At 45.8% G+C, this 16863-nt stretch overlaps 1 protein-coding gene across 14 annotated transcripts in view; it reads left to right on the top strand.

The window, feature by feature from the left end:
• cacna1aa (calcium channel, voltage-dependent, P/Q type, alpha 1A subunit, a) overlaps positions 1-16863 on the top strand; it is a 52912-nt gene that overhangs the window by 12638 nt on the left and 23411 nt on the right. For 9 of the 14 annotated variants that reach the window (XM_052049340.1, XM_052049342.1, XM_052049349.1 and 6 more), the window contains exons 4-28: positions 2089-2180; positions 2843-2995; positions 3114-3301; positions 4573-4676; positions 4768-4883; positions 5543-5587; positions 5979-6062; positions 6305-6511; positions 6879-6991; positions 7095-7207; positions 7312-7443; positions 7597-7669; positions 7941-8058; positions 8227-8294; positions 8434-8540; positions 9344-9394; positions 9845-10013; positions 10404-11008; positions 11328-11665; positions 11757-11892; positions 12302-12431; positions 12660-12719; positions 12810-12916; positions 16391-16490; positions 16592-16752. In XM_052049340.1, the coding sequence (XP_051905300.1) occupies positions 2089-2180; positions 2843-2995; positions 3114-3301; positions 4573-4676; positions 4768-4883; positions 5543-5587; positions 5979-6062; positions 6305-6511; positions 6879-6991; positions 7095-7207; positions 7312-7443; positions 7597-7669; positions 7941-8058; positions 8227-8294; positions 8434-8540; positions 9344-9394; positions 9845-10013; positions 10404-11008; positions 11328-11665; positions 11757-11892; positions 12302-12431; positions 12660-12719; positions 12810-12916; positions 16391-16490; positions 16592-16752 (3570 nt within the window). The remainder of the gene's footprint in view (positions 1-2088; positions 2181-2842; positions 2996-3113; positions 3302-4572; positions 4677-4767; positions 4884-5542; positions 5588-5978; positions 6063-6304; positions 6512-6878; positions 6992-7094; positions 7208-7311; positions 7444-7596; positions 7670-7940; positions 8059-8226; positions 8295-8433; positions 8541-9343; positions 9395-9844; positions 10014-10403; positions 11009-11327; positions 11666-11756; positions 11893-12301; positions 12432-12659; positions 12720-12809; positions 12917-16390; positions 16491-16591; positions 16753-16863) is intronic. The other 5 variants (XM_052049351.1, XM_052049348.1, XM_052049352.1 and 2 more) reach the window with 3 other exon arrangements.

Below are 16863 nucleotides of genomic sequence, written 5' to 3'. Positions count from 1 at the left end.
TTAAGTGAACGTAAGAAGAAGAAGGAGTGGACTGCGGTACCATTCACTCCTCATGATTTATTTTTTTGGGGTGTGGGGGGATGGCGTGAATATAACACGAGAGAGCATTTTGGATAAATGGGTTTCATAACAACAGCAAAAAATAAAAATAAAAATAAGTGGAGAGCGTATTTGGTTAGCCTTGTGGACGCAACTAATTAGCCTCATCGAGCTGAAGTCAGCGGGAACGCAGGTGGCAAGTGGGCACGTAAGATGATGTTTTTATAATGCGCGACGCTCCTGTGAGGAGCGGCGGCGGGACGAGCGGTGGTGCTTAACGTTACTCCAAATAATGAGGCTTCTTAAAAAGGTGCGATTCAAGATGTATTGTACAGTCATAGCCTCTGATCATCATTGCGTGTCTTCATTTAATGACCTACTTTTCCATCGCACATTTGGGAAAATGATTCGCGCTCAATATGTTTGATCTCCTACCGGCATGTGTTTGCTCTGCAGGTGTGCATTTGTGTGTGTGTGTGTGTGTGTGTCACATCTTGTAGCGCGACTCTATGTGAAGTATACGTATCTGTAAGTTGTTGATGCGCAGAAAAGATGGACGGGGGCCCAGACTCCTCCTTTGGCTCTGTTACCAAGGTGATACAGAGATTCTATCAATGAGGCAAGGTTGGCTGTTGCCATGGAAACACTTATGAATGAGAAAGGGCAGAGTAACCGTGGAGACGGCGTGAATAAGGGAAGCGCCTCGTCGCCCCGACGTTCGGCATCGGCAGCCGCCGCTTATTAAACGGCTTTTTGGTCTTCATCGTGTCGACCTACTCGAGATTCGATTGACACATTTTTGGATTTTACAATCCGACATTCTCTGCTGAGACAAGCGCTCAGATCGTGGGATGTCAGCGGCTCTCGGGCAGCCGTTGCCCCTGTACTTGCACAATATGGAACCCGCTGGGGGCTCACGTGTTGTTACACGTCCCCTCCCACTCTTTGCCGAATCATTTCACTTCACCCCATCGGGCCTATTTGAGTGTACACAAAACCATGATGAATATTTCCCATTTAGCATTGGGCACCTGGACTCCTCAATAAGCTTGGTAGCCACATGGAGGTTTTTCAAGTGCGCCCTGCCTCAATATTTGAGTTCCAGAAATAGGGGTAAAGTCGGAATAAAATTCAAATCTGAATTTTATGAATGCAAATTCTATGATGCGTTGATGCCCCACAATGTCACTCGGAGGGCCCCTGTCGCTACCGCAAGTGATCCGCTACCTCCCAAGTAGGTACCAATGGAGGAGGGCTTTCAAGTCAACACAACGCAAATTTTAAAGTGACATCTCGGGAGCACCCCGTAAATCCCGAGTGGATGTCACTTGCTATTTTTGTGGGTTTCCAAGCGGCGCGCTCTGATTTGAAGCCTGCAGTGATTACGGAACAGATGCGAGTGGCAATGTGTCAGAGTGACGGAAAGAGAAAACACCAAATTGAAAAATAAAAAGAAGAAGAAAGGAAGAGCAAGAGGAGGGAAGTCAGAAGGAGGGATGATTCACTCTGTGCGTCAGACGAGTGACTGACTGGAAGTCTGGCGGCACAGAGGGAACATCTTTCGACTCTCCACACACGCACATGCACACACGCCACCTTGTTTACCGTTCGTGATCCGCCCCTCCCTTTTCGAGCGCAGCATTGATTCCTGCCCAGTCTGCAAACACTTTGGATAAACTGCGGGGGGGATGGGGGGGGAGGACTGAAATATACAAGTCAGCACCTGCTCATCACGTGACATTCCTCCCCGCTTTGTTTGGTCGTCCTCTCACCACCTCCTTCCTGCCCATCACTCCATCATCCTCCTTTTTTTTAAATTTATAGTCCTTCCGCCGCGCCAATACAAATGCCGCCGTCCCTCCTCCTCCATGATACACTTCAGCGTCACCCCTTTCGATTAGTTCGGCTCCCGCAGGATTCACATACCATGAGCCTGCAGTTGCTTGGAATGGGTGTGCGTGTGTGTGGAATGTTTTCAGGAGTCGGATGAACAATAATAATAATAACTACTTTGCATATTGATTGCCCCTTTTGTATTTGTTCCATTAGGATCCTGTCCACTGTGGGCTCAGATTTTGACCTGCGGACCCTCAGAGCTGTTCGAGTCTTGAGGCCTCTAAAACTGGTTTCTGGTATTCCCAGTAAGTGCGGCATTGCAAGGAACATTTTGTTGTTGCATTTTTGTTTGGTATACCAAAATTGGGCGATAATGTCTAAAAAAAAAAAGCTATGAAATTAAAAAGTTGTATAGGAGGTTTAGAAATAGCTCAGAGAAGTGAATATTTTCAGCCCGAACACACATTGAATGTTTCGCAGCCGTCAATTATCTGAATTTCGCAATGCCCTTCCACCCGCACGTCGTGGGTGTCCGCCAGCAACATTAAAATGAACATTCTTATGAATGATATTTCTCGAACGCAGCTGTATTAGTATCTTAAAAATGATTTTTAACGCGTGTGATAAATACTCAAATGGTGGGTGAAGACGATGTTTACTTTGTCAGCTGTCTTCAAATATTCCAAAATGCTCGACATAGCCTTGATCCGCCGCCGCTGGGTCCCACCGAGCTGCAAAAGAAAATCGAAACCAAAGATGAGAAACAAATCCTCACACCAAACGAGAAGAGTTGCAGAAACAATTCAATTGCGGAATGTCTCTTTAATTAATCCGCTTATGTATGTCATAATATTGGAAATTCCAATTATTTCGCCAAGAACTTTTTTTTTTTTTCTTCAAATTCGCTGTTATTTTTAGTTGACGTCGCAGAAAGATTCACTCACGGCATCTGCGCTCCGCCTTCCAGGCTTACAGGTGGTGCTCAAGTCCATCATGAAGGCCATGATCCCTCTGCTCCAAATTGGCCTCCTGCTTTTCTTTGCCATCCTCATGTTCGCCATCATCGGCTTGGAGTTTTACATGGGCAAATTCCACAAAACCTGCTTTGACAATCACACAGGTACGGTTAACGGATATTCACTTGATATTCAGTCCACTTCTTTCATCAAAAGAAAGGGACGGTTATCGACACGACGTCGCGAGAGACCAGACCGCTTTTAACTTCTGCCCAAATCCAGGGGAGATCCGAGAAGAGTTCCCGTGTGGGACGGAGCCTCCATCGCGATTGTGTCCGGAGGGGACCACGTGTCGAAAGTACTGGCTCGGTCCAAACTACGGCATCACCCAGTTTGACAACATCCTATTCGCCATCCTCACCGTCTTCCAGTGTATCACCATGGAGGGCTGGACTGAACTGTTGTACTATGTAAGTGCTTGGTGCATAAAATCAAGAATGATATGCGGTACATATTTTTACGGCCTAGTTGAAAATAGCTCGTTTTTAGGGATGGAATTATCCCCTGATTCCTGTTCCTGCAGGCTCAATTTCCGCCTTACTCGGTCGGCGGCGAGTTCTGGACGCATGGGCGGATGACCGTTTTTTTTTTCTTCTCGCACAAGCAGATCTTATCGTGTGGATTTCAAGCGAGTTCCGTTAGCTTGAAGACAATGAAAACATTCACTCTCGGCCAAACGCAAAAGCACGTCTCGAGCTGGACTGACAGCTTGTCATTCAATCCTCTTCTCATTGTGCAACGACTTCCTGGTTTCTTGGTTGTTCTGGAGACCAGATGAAGGGTCTTGAGACTGTTGCGCCTCTAATGCCGACGCCATTTTCCCTTTTGTACTCCACCAAATTTCCAGCATGGTCATCATATGTTCGCTCTTAAAGCGCGCTGTCCCTTTCGCTTGATGTCTCTCCTTGTGTCCCGCCTTCCCGGTGCTGCTCTATTTTTTAAAAGGGTCTTTTCAGCCAGAGTTATTCTTGTAGCTTCTGGAGAGAAAAGTGATCAAACTTTAATGGTAGGGGGAAAAAAAACGGGTTTGCGGTACATTGGGTACACGGCAGCCATGCCAGCTTCCGAGTAGACAAAGAGGAAAGGATCGGAGGAGGCAAGGCAGGGGGGGGGGGGCTATTAGGGCAATATGACATCATTGAGAAGAAGGGAGCAGGACTAGAGTTAGGCTTAGGGAGGGGATGTTGATTAGTGAGAGTGGCGGGAGCTTCAGAAGATCGCAAGAAAGGCAGGAAGTCATGAAGGAATTCAAGTAGAAAAGATTGACATAAGTAATGAATGACAGGACACAGGAGGACGGCAGGAGAAAAAAAACGAGGAGAATGAAAACAGTCAGGACGGAGTCAACTCGCAACGTTGATGCATGAATGATAAGGATGATTTTTTTTTTTTTTTGCGTCACAGGATTTGGAATGTGTCATTTAAGCGAAAATGGTGAGAGTTGAGCTGCATTATCTCTGCATTAAAAAAAAAACTAGAATTGCATGAAATGAAGTTAGATCGTCCAACAAGGTACCAAAATGTGCGATTTCTCTTGAAGGTACCGGTCACTGTCATTGAAGTGGCATTAACACCTTCGCATCAATGCCAGTCGTGGAAGGTCAAAAACCTCTGATGAGTGTTTTGTGTGTGTGTGCGTGTGTGTGTGTGTTTGTGTGTGTGTGTGTGTGTGCGTTTCCAGAGCAACGATGCCTCAGGGAGCGCATGGAACTGGATGTATTTCATCCCCCTTATTATCATCGGCTCCTTCTTCATGCTCAACCTGGTGCTGGGTGTGTTGTCAGGGTAAGGGTCTGCTCAGTGAGGCATGCAACAAAAAAATGCACAAGAATATAGTTTAAAACATATTTGCGTATGTGTGTGTGTACGTTTACAGGGAGTTTGCCAAAGAGAGAGAGCGAGTGGAAAACAGAAGTGAGTTCCTGAAGCTGAGAAGGCAGCAGCAGATTGAAAGGGAACTCAATGGTTACTTGGAGTGGATCTGCAAAGCCGGTAAATCGTAGCTCTTCCTCTATCCGTCCGTCCATCCGACCGCTTTCGAATCCGCTTGTCCTCACAAAGGGTCGCGCAGGCGCGCTGGAACCGATCCCAGCTGTCATCGGGCAGTAGGCGGGGAACTGTCACAATATAGAACGCAGCAGCTTTTGGTGCTTCTAAAGTGAAATATAAGATAAGATAAGATAAGATATCCTTTACTTGTCCCACACTGGGGAAATTTACAATATCCACAAATGTGAAACATGCAGTTAACGTCATCGATGCCGATCGTCGCCTGCAGGTAACTTGAACCTGTCGCCTTGTTAGTGTAAAAATTGCGGCGGGGGCCTGTCGGACAGACGCGGAGTGAAGATGAAGGAGGCGTCTGCAGTGCAAATTGAGGACAGGCCGTTTGATCTTCTTGAATAGACAAGCTACATCAAAATAAGTCGAGTATTAAAAGAAAGCGTTGAACACAAAGGTGCGGGCCCGCACTGTGTTTTCATTTGCACTGGCGAAGGAAAAGAGTGGTTTAAATCATCGCGCTTTATCTTACAACTTTGTGACTACTAGTGTTTGTGAAGATAAAATCATTTTACGTCTATGCATTGAATGTAAAATAGATGAACGATAAGACTCAGTGTTGTTTTTTTTTGTTTTGTTTTTTTTTACAGAAGAGGTTCTCTTGGCAGATGACGACAATGAAAATGATTATGATGGTAGGAATTCTTTCTACTGTTCTTGTGTGCGTGGTTGTCTATTGTTATATGTGTGACTGTTAAATGTTACTGGTACAGTAAATGGAACCAGCAGTGTGTGTCGATGCTGTGAAATGCCGCCACGTCGAAGGACTGCAACGGCGATTAAAAAAAAAAAAAAAAAAAACATCACAGCATATCATACCAATCCGCGTAGCATGCAAATATGTCCCCTAGTGGCTGCGATCAGTATAGCGACGTCATTGCCGTAACCTGATGACATTTTTAGTTTCAACTTCCGGTAATGCTATGAAGTAGATTCACCGCAAAGTCACCATGAGAGCGGTTGTGATTTGATCTGAATGAAAGATCACCGAATTCAAGACGGGCTGCTGCTTTCTTTCTGTTCCAGGCTCCCGCAGGAGAGCCACCAAGAACCACAAGAGCAAAGCGGAGCTTCTAAACCCGGAGGAGGGGGAGGGAGACCTGGCAGTTGGTGAGACGGCGCACGCACACGCTCATGCTCACAAAGCAAAAATCACTGGTACAGAACATACGGATGCTAGCTTGCTTGGATCAGCATCACGTGACCCACCCCCGACCTCGTCTCTCCTTCATACAACCAAACTTCAGCAGGGGTTTTTACTTTCTGGATCCGGATTTGTCACCTCTGACATTCATTCATACAGGTGACGCTGAGTGCTGACCTGTGTTTCCCCCGCCCCGCCCTCCTCTCAGGTTCACCGTTTGCCCGTGCCAGCTTAAAAAGCTCCAAGCTTGAAGTATCAACATTCAAGAGGCGAGAAAGGCGCTTGCGCTTCTTAATTCGACACATGGTGAAGTCCCAAGCCTTCTATTGGACTGTACTGTGTTTGGTGGGCCTCAACACGCTGTGTGTGGCTGTCGTGCACTACGACCAGCCGGAACCGCTCTCGGATTTTTTAAGTGAGTAGGGCAGATCAATGTTTGTGTGTGTGTGTGTGTGTGCGCAAACTATGTCACCAAATGACTAAATAAGTGGTTCCATTAATACACAGACTCAAGCATGATTCTCATTATAAAATGCATCCAAGTATATTGTTTTGGTGGAGGCTCTTACTCATGGTGGGCATACTGTGCACGCTAATCTGTCTTTGAGTTGGCCTGCGTAGATTCCCTCACTCAATTTGATGAAGTTTTGGTACTAATTCATTTTAATGGCAACAGAATCGAGGAATATCCTGCAAATAACAAAATGGATGGTGTCATCTCTCTCGCTCTCTCTCTCTGGTGTCCATCACATACTTTTTTTTGTCTGCTCCCCTCCTGATAGATTATGCTGAATTTATCTTCCTGGGAATATTCCTGACAGAGATGTTTGTCAAGATGTATGGTCTGGGAAGGCAGGCATACCTCAACTCTTCTTTCAACTGCTTTGACTGCATCGTGAGTAGCAGCCGCGACTCGGGGCGAACGGCAAACACCACCAAAAGAGACGCCTCTATTTCTATATTCTAACGATGAGTCGCATACGTCTGCGTTGAAATAGGTGATCTGCGGCAGCATATTTGAAGTGCTGTGGTCTTTTATCCAGCCGGGCACGTCGTTCGGCATCAGTGTTTTACGAGCTCTCAGGTTATTGAGGATCTTCAAGGTCACCAAGTAAGTGAGCGTCTTCAATTCCAATACTAGCATTAGGATTTATTGTATGCAGAGGGAATCTGTTTTTTTTTTTTTAAATATAATTGTCTGGGGTTTTTTTCCAGGTACTGGGCATCTTTACGGAACCTTGTGGTGTCTTTGCTCAACTCCATGAAGTCCATCATCAGCTTGCTCTTCCTCCTCTTCCTCTTCATAGTTGTTTTCGCCCTGCTGGGAATGCAGCTCTTCGGAGGACAGTGAGTGCCGTTTTCATTTAGCCTTCCTTATTTCGCACATTTGAAGTGCACGTTTACGATGCTGTAATGCCACTGCTTCCCCTTTCTCTTAAAAATCCATCTCAAATCAATCACCCCAACCCCTCCCCGCCCATTTGCCTTTTCCCCTGTCAGGTTTAATTTTGAAAATGGCACTCCTTCAACAAACTTTGATACCTTCCCGGCAGCAATAATGACAGTGTTTCAGGTAAGCGATCATTGCGATCGTTTTTTTTTTCTTCCAGCCGTCACACAAGATTGAAATGGTGACGTGCGAGAGTAAGTCATTTGATTGACAGTGCACTCTCATGTTTCACATTTTCACTAATTCAGTGACTTTCACTAATTGAGTGACTTTTGATTAGCTAATTACAGCTAACAGAGGATTTTACTCTTGATATGTTCAGAATATAATGTGATAAAATCCTCGAGACAATGGCTTTTTTTTCTTTTTTTTTTTTGCGCATGCTGGTGTTCAGATCCTGACGGGAGAAGACTGGAACATGGTGATGTACTCCGGCATCAAGTCTCAGGGCGGAGTCAACAAGGGCATGGCCTTCTCCGTCTTCTTCATTGTGCTCACACTTTTTGGCAACTGTATCCTTTGCTTGCCGGCGTAAAACGATGAAAAAAAAAGTGGCAAACACTGTAAAAGGAAGTCAAATACTACTGCTGTCTTTTTTATTCTCATGAGTCTGTGCCTTGGCGTGGAAATGAGTAAGCCAAACACCCACACAGCGTTTTTCTTATCACTCTTCAACTCAGATACTCTGCTGAATGTCTTCTTGGCTATCGCTGTGGACAATTTGGCCAACGCGCAGGAGCTAACCAAGGTGCCACCCAGCTAGACGTTACCTCATCGTGACGAAAGCTTTTTTTTGTTTTGTTTTGTTTTGTTGTTGGTTTGTTTTCTCTTCACTGACTTTCCTCCATTGACATCCTTGTCTCCTTTCTTTTTCTCTTTCCCGGCAGGATGAGCAAGAGGAGGAGGAGGCTGCCAGTCAGAAGATCGCGTTGCAAAAAGCCAAGGAGGTGGCGGAAGTCAGCCCCCTCTCAGCTGCCAACCTCTCCATAGCAGCGTGAGTGTCTATCTATCTCTCGATCGATCGATCGATCTATCAGTGGGCAGCAAGATGATACACAAGACTAAACAATAATATTAGCACCTATGCTAGCACTAATACAACAGATAAGGTGTCTTCAATGCTAACTTATACAGCACTAAAGATGAGATCTGATGTTCGCGGCCATGCAACAGACTTCTCCCTCCTTTTTAAAACACGGTGTACAATCCCACATAAACGTACACCCATAAAGGTTTTAACAACAGCGGGGGAACGCAGCGTGAGCACACACAATTCACAGTGACCTTTACTGCTTTGACACAACAGCCTCTGCTTTCTTTATGTCACACACGCTTCCTATGAATTCGGGTTATGAGCACAAAAGACGCTTGCACACGGGTTGCGTGGCCTCATGTGACATCGCAGAAGATGCTGTCTTTGTGTGTGTTGCGTTTGGAAAATGCCCGGTGATAAACAACCGACTCCGATATGGTTTTCGGTTCGATCGCAAACTAAGTGAGGCGGTGGTTTTGCACTTGCTTTTGTAAAAGGAATCATCCTCAATTCATTTCAGAATGCGTCGACCAATTGATTCACATTATTTTGGAGAAACGTTACAAACGTGAATGATGATCCACTTATGAGATAATAACTGAGACGTTCGGGCATGGGTGAGTGAATGTATGTTTGGGATGGCGTCCGTGTACATGGAGGTGTGTCAAAAATATATCCAATAATAAACATCCTAATTACATGAGGTAGGTCCGTTTTTTTTTTTTTTTTTTGCCATCTCACTCACCAACTGTTTCCCTCCTCAGCAACAAAGTACACAGTGATTGTCACCACGCTACTGACCCCTTTCTGGACTGGTATTATTATAATTTTTTTAAAATTTGTTTATTTATATCTGAATCTCTTCTGTTAAGTGACCTGACAACTCTTCCTTGCCTCCTCCCCATCTTTCTTTGTCTCCAACCTTTATGAACCTTAATAAACTGTCGCCAATCGCTATTTTTGCCACTTGCTGCACCTCACAGTGGTGACTGAAATCAGAATCTATTTAAGACTAAAATAGATGGTCACCGATAATTTTCAAAGTCTATAACTAATAAGGAATTCTTCAGAATTTCGACAATAAATTTGTGTGTTGTCTAAAACAAATTCTTACCTTATCTCCGTTTTGCCCCCGTCTTGTCGTCCCCGACATTGCTTCCAAAATCCCATGCACGTTGCTTTGTGTGTACTTGCTCAGCTTTCTTGACGCAAATCCTTCCACTCGCCTCCAACTCATTCTTCTCCACCGGGCTTGGTTTTCACAGTAAGGAGCAGCAGAAGAACCACAACAAGGGGCTCAACAAATCTGTGTGGGAGCAGCGCACCAAGGAGCTGAGGAAGCAAACGCTGGCATCCAGCCGAGAAGCCCTTTACAACGAGCTGGACCCCGAAGATCGCTGGAAGGCAAGAACAGGGCGGGAAGAACAAAACAATGTAAAGGACAAGGCAAAAAAAAAATGGCATTAGACTTGTGTTATCAGTGTACACAAGCGATGGCTATGTCAATTTTATGTTTCCGTTCTTGACATACTTTACGGTGGAACCGCTCAAGTCAAACCAGGGCACTCATTGAGAGTATACATTTGCCGTAGGAAATCTTTAAAATGTCAAGAATCTAATCCAGGTCAAATCGTCATCTCGTATGGCGCCATGCGGATTTTGCAATGAGGCGTAGCTTCCCAAATTTTTCAATCGAATGATCATTTTTTAACAACCTCCGACAGATTCAAACTTTAGAGGTTCCGCTGTAGGTCGGCCAAAAATGTTCACTTATTACAGTTTTTAAGCAAGACGGGTGTAAAAATTGTGACCCTTCATGCTCAGGTCAACTACTCACGCCACGTTCGACCAGATATGAAAACTCACTTGGATCGACCTTTGGTGGTTGACGCCCTTGAGAACCGCAACAACAACACCAACAAGAACACTGACAACAATCCGGACCACTGCTTCACCCCGCGGCATTCCGCCGATGACCTCCGCAGGGAAACGCACCACCACCAACACGCGGGTCAAGGGCGCCCCGCTAAAGCTCCTCTCGAGCGAGGCGAGTCCACTGAGAGCAGGCGGAGCCGGAAAAGTACGCACCATCATCGTAGCTCCCACGTGAGATTGGATACAACGGTCATTCCCGGGCCGGGCTCGGAGGAGAGGCCGACGAGGCGCCATCATCATAATCGCAGCGGAAGTCGAGGGACGGGGCAGTCCGAACACAAGAAACCTCGTTTGCATCGCAAGAATGATGAAGGCGAGGACGGTCGAGAAGGAACTGGAAAAGCGGGAAGACACAAGAGCAAAGGGGTCGAGGAAGGTGGCGAGGGAGGAGAGAAGGAAGCAGCTGGTGATGGAAGTGAGAGGAGGCCGAGAAGGAATCGCCATGGCAACCAGACGGAAGGAGACGGGAAGAAGACGTGCCAGCATCGACGCAAGTAAGTCTAGAATTTTATTCTCTATGTACACACGATATAAATAGAATTACTGCGAGGCCTGGTCATGATATCGCAATAACTCCAGCGGTATAAGAAAATATTCTTGGGGATACTTGATAGCTTTTAGCATTCGAGGAAGTCTTTCGACAAGGCTGTGGAGTGTCTTATTAACAGAAATCAAAAATGGAATGGATACGAGGTGTATCCCGAACACTGACATTTAGCTTGGGCCTTAATTAGTCCATATTACTGTACTGATGATATTTTCATTTCCGACACGGACAATAAGACATCCAATATTCTCTTCTCACCTCTCCAGGTCCGGGAGTGTTCTGAACCTCTCCACGACGAGGCCCATCCAAAAGAGGCTGTCCAGGCAGGACAGGCAAGACAGTGAAGACATGGACAACCTCATGAATAGCAAACTGGTTTCTGGCTCCGCCCCTTCCGACGAGCAGCACCCAAATCCACCTGTGGCCCCGAGCTTTGAATCGGCCCTCCAGCTCGTCAACAGCGGTACCCGGGGGAGTTTAGTCAGATTAGACAGCTTCGGGAACGTCGGGCATCGGCGTGCCAGCAGCATCATCAGACAACCCCACCTGGACCACACGGTCGTGGACATGCCGATTTTTCCATCCACCAATGCCATTCTGCAGGGTAAAAAAAACACACAAAAAAACGTCGTTGTGTACTTAACTTGATTCGCCTTGTTCAACATTTCTCCTCCGTGTCTTTCTTTTGAACACAGTCAATAAAAATGCAAACACAGAGCCTTTACCGGCGAAGGAGGACAAGGACGACGATGATGACGCAAAGGGCGGTGACGGGGGACCCAGGCCCATGCCTCCCTTCACCTCAATGTTTATACTGACCACCACGAACCCGTGAGTAGGACGCGCGAGCCATCCGCCCAATGTCCACCAAGCTGTACATTTCAGTTCTGTTGTTCTTTGCGTCGCGTATTCTCGCCTCTCGTGAGAGTCATCAACGAATGACGGCGTCACGCCGCTGCCATGTCTCACTAATTTATCAGCGGCCTTTACACGCCGTGCGGTGGAAAGATGAAGGTTTCCGGTCTGTATAACCTGGAGTGTGCAATGTAGTGGAAGGGGGGAAAAAAACGGCTTTCGAGGAGCAAGCCTACTTGGCCTTGTTTGATCATCGGATTTAGATTGAAATCTCAAAAGTAAAAGCGGATCTCCTCTAATGCCACAGCCAATGCGATTATATATTCTTCCGACACGGACGGGATGGTAGGCAAGTACAATGACTCCAACTTTGCCTCCACCACAGGTTTCGCCGGGCCTGTCACTACATCTGCACCCTGCGCTACTTTGAGATGTGTATTCTGCTCGTCATTGCCATGAGTAGCATCGCCCTTGCTGCCGAAGACCCCGTCTGGCCCGATTCTACTCGCAACAATGTAAGACTGACGTTTAATGCTGCCTGGAAAAGAAAAAAAAAGGACCTTCCCATGTCACCATTGGTGCTAACCCCTCAGTAAAATGTCAGTCTTCATCCGTCAGAAAAGTATGTCGGCATACACGGCAGTCACTCAGCCGCAGTATCTCGAGTCTCTTTTCGGTTTCAGTTTGTCTGCCAAAAGAGTGTTCGGCGTGTTATTCATCTCATTCCGTTGTCGTATGTGTAGGTCCTGCGCTATTTCGATTACGTCTTCACAGGAGTCTTCACATTTGAGATGCTAATTAAGGTAAAGTGTGGGGGAGGGGCGTATTTAGGCTTGTTGAAAGCATCCCCAGGTGAATTGGTTTTCTCATCGTTTTCGGTCTTTCTCTTCCAGATGGTGGACCTGGGCTTGGTCTTGCACCAAGGCTCGTATTTCCGTGACTTGTGGAACATCCTCGACTTTATTGTGGTTAGTGGTGCGCTGGTGGCCTTCGCCTTCACGTAAGTGTCCCTCTTGCTTCTTTTATTTGCAACCGTTCTCTTTTCGTGTATAATCATCCATCGTCGCTATCCCGGAAGACTCTGTGTTTTTCCTCTCGGTGGATTGTCTTCCCTCACATACCGGTTTCCGTCCCTCTCCATTAAACTTAATATCCTCTCCAGTTGACCTTTTCCTCTCCTCCCCGCTCCCCATCCTTTCATTTGTAAACACATACGAACAGTTTCTCCTGCCTGTCTATTCGGCACGAGGCAATGACCACTCCACCAACCAGTAACCCTTCAGTGCCAGGAGATTCTGGAGTTAAAAGTCGATGAGTCAGTGAAGCTAATGCTAAATTTACTTTCGGTATGATGCGAAACAATGACATCATCTAATGAGCACTTTTTGTTTTGTTTTGTTTTGTTTTGTTTTGGGAGGTTTTCTGCTGAAATTCTTGCTATTGTGGCTGCTAGCACGTATTAGCAATGACTTCATTTGAGCACGTTAACAGAAAGTGGAAATCGGAAGCAAATTTAGGTGTGACACTTGACATTTTTAATTTCATTTCATTGTATGAGTTGAGTAGTTATCAAAATGACACCCGGTGTTCCGGGATATAAATTAATTATCAATCGTTTTCCACAGTAAATCTACTTTGGGCCATAACCCCTTTATTAAATTTGCTTCGCACCCTTCGATAGATAAAGTGGCACATATCTGATGAGATTCTCCCCTCAATCAATTTGTGCGATTGAATGTGAAAAACGATTGGGCAAAACAAATAAGCAAACAAACTGCTTTCTCCAAAAAACATCAATATGAGCTTGAACTAGAAATGAGAGAAGATTTATCACAGCGGAGCAGCGAAACACCTGCTTCTCCTTTTGTTCTTCAACATCATTATAGATTCTAGGATGCCACAAAAATGAAAAATGGCTTGTCCCATATAGAAAACATAATTGTAGCATGAAGTTCCCCTGAGTGCTTGTTGTGCCGTCTCAGTTGGTCATTTTCTACTGGTTCGTTTCGTTACTCAGACTATTCCTGGAGGCTATTATGTCCCTTTGAATCTCTTAGAAGCAAACTTGTGACCGCTTGCCACATTCGCAACGTTTGACATATTTGATGTGATGAGAATGCGGAAGTTCCCGCGGTTTCAACGAGGCAGCCGTTGCAGTGTCGTGCACAACCCGATAGTGTCTTAACTCAATTGACTGAAATCAAACAGCACTCCAGAAAGGCTCCGCCAACCTCATTGGAGATTTTTTATCACTTCTTTCAATCCAATTAGCCTGCCTGATGGTTTTGAAGGCGTTGGACTTGGATTTGAACTGTTAAGGGTCAGGCGAGACCGATGAGAAAAAAGAAAATAATAAACGATCTCACAGTAAGCTCAGTGCCACATGTACAAAAATACATTGGGGGCGGTGGTAATAATTCTGACGCTGAGGCGCATTTGTGACGTCAATGACGCGATGTCACCTTTAGCAGACGTCTCCACCAACATCGAGGAGTCTTATTACCCCAAAACATTTCTACCTCTTCCCACCTTGCTCCTTTGTCACTCTCCTCTCTCCTTGATGGAATTTCTGGTCGGAGTTGAATGCAAATAATCAGCAATAAATAACAACAGTCATTTTTTTTTCTTCTTTAGATGATAAAGTAATCTCGGTATAGTTGCATGCGGCCCGTTAGATATTGCCCCTGACTAGCAAAGTCATTGCTACAGAAACAGGGATGACAAAATTTGATGCTGTTTGAGTGTTCCGGGCCTCTCTTCTTCTTTGCTCTCACTCTTTCTCATCCGGGTTCTCATTTTGAATCCCATTCTGGCTCTTCCTCCCACCCTTGTCTTTCTGTCTCTCTCTCTTCCGTCCTGTCACTATCTCACTCCTTTCTCATCTCTTCGTTTGGACCACCACCAACAGCGGCGGAGGGTAAAGTTGTCTTTTTTTCTCTCTCTCTCTCTCCACCTCTAGATGCCCTCTTCCTCCTTTCTCCATGTTTGTCCAATGGACGCACATGACACTCGTCACCTCTCCATCCATCGTTCATAGCAGAGATAATAATTTGTCTGTCCTTCTGTTTCATTGTTCACCATGGAAGAGCTCTGACTCAGACACGGCAAAACCACTAGTTAACCTGTTCATAAGTGAAAAACTGTCCAACGAATGGGTGATTGCGGATAAACGACAGAAGTTGACACACAATATATGCAGTGGGCCTCTGCTATTAGGCACGGGTCAGTCCACGGATAGCGAAAAATCCGCATGTAATTGACGACCAATATCAATGCGTTGAATAAATATTATTTGGAAAACTGCCAATGAGCCAAAGGGTTTTTTTCACCCCCGGAAAAAAAAATATTGGGAAACTAAAGAGGTGAATCCACAGGTGCCAAACTGCGAGTATGCGGGGGTCCACTGTACAGCATGTGCACCATCTGGCCTCACATCTGTAAGACACACACGTGCTGCCAACCCTCAGGCATGCCCTCAACGACCTTTTGACCCTGTTGAGTTTTACACGGCCATTTGGAGAACATACAGTAGGTTGACTCCATGCCAACGAAATCATTCACCCCACTTCAGCGTGCCTTTGTGAATTGGCAAAGGAAAGCAGCTGTGAGCTCAGTTGGAGGGGAGTTTTTTTTCCATTTACTATCCTCATGTGTATTCCGAGAAAGCCCGTGTCAAGTTTTGGCTGAGCATTTCATGCAGAGATGCTCGCTAAAATAACTTTGTCGGTGCCGAGGAGACCACAAGATTCCATGCAGACTGAACAATGTGCTGAAAACAACCATTCTAGCGGTTGTTTGGTGTTTTTTGTAGATTGTAGTTCTCAGAAAGAAAGGAGAGAGTTTGTCTTTTTTTTTTTTTTGTGCGTTACCGCCGAACAGATCCGCCTCCACTTGATTTGGACTTCTTTGTATTTTCACATTTTAATGACACGACGTAGGACTAAACTCTCTCTGCACACTGCATTTGTGTCGAAAATAGAGTCCGGCATCACTTATACTTTGTAGCGTGACTCGGTATAAGTCGTGATGTATTGCATCATGGGGAGAAAAAAAAAGCAAGGTTTCAATGCAGCATGAGTATACCTTATTCACCGTTACTGTGCCGAAATGACTTCTTGAGTCATCCTTATACAGCATTGAAATACATTGCAATACATTGCAGACTTTTTTTTTTTTTTTGGAAGAGGTTAAGCTCTAGCATGTACTGTCGTTGTACAATAGCCACTGAAGTGGGAGCATGTCGATAAGGCCAACACTTCCACATAGACTTCTGCGTTAAGGAATAGCACGGATGCATGTAGCGCTACGTGTTTAACACGGCACAGTTACTCAGTCGGAGCTAACTAGGACACAAATAACCACCGATTGTGTCTGCCTGCTGCTATTTGAGAGATGTGAGAGATGAGGGCTCCGTCGAAATGCACCTGCTGACTCTCCGAATGCTTTGTGCTTATGATTGTGTGGGCGCATGCAGGGGGAGCAGCAAAGGGAAAGACATCAGCACCATCAAGTCTCTGAGGGTGCTCAGAGTGCTGCGGCCACTTAAGACCATAAAGCGTCTTCCCAAACTCAAGGTGCGGTTTTAGTTTTGAAAACCTTCCGTCAGGCCTTGCTTTCCGGTTCATATTAGAGTGAGACCAATGTCTTTCTCGCAACGCTCTCCCTTTTCAAACAGGCCGTTTTTGACTGCGTGGTGAACTCTCTAAAGAACGTCCTCAACATTCTGATCGTCTACCTGCTCTTCATGTTCATCTTTGCCGTGGTGGCCGTGCAGCTCTTCAAGGGACGCTTCTTTCACTGCAGTGATGAATCCAAAGAGTTTGAGCGTGACTGCAGGTAAGAAGCTGCTTGTTGCGGTCCGTGCGACTCACTTGGCCGGTAGGGCCCCGCAGGGTCATTTTGTGACATGGTCATCTGAACAACAAAGACGTCAGTTAAATGTGATGA

Source organism: Hippocampus zosterae, chromosome 17 (genome assembly GCF_025434085.1).
Source record: "Hippocampus zosterae strain Florida chromosome 17, ASM2543408v3, whole genome shotgun sequence".
NCBI lineage: Eukaryota > Metazoa > Chordata > Actinopteri > Syngnathiformes > Syngnathidae > Hippocampus > Hippocampus zosterae.
This window is presented reverse-complemented; position numbering and strand designations above follow the sequence as displayed.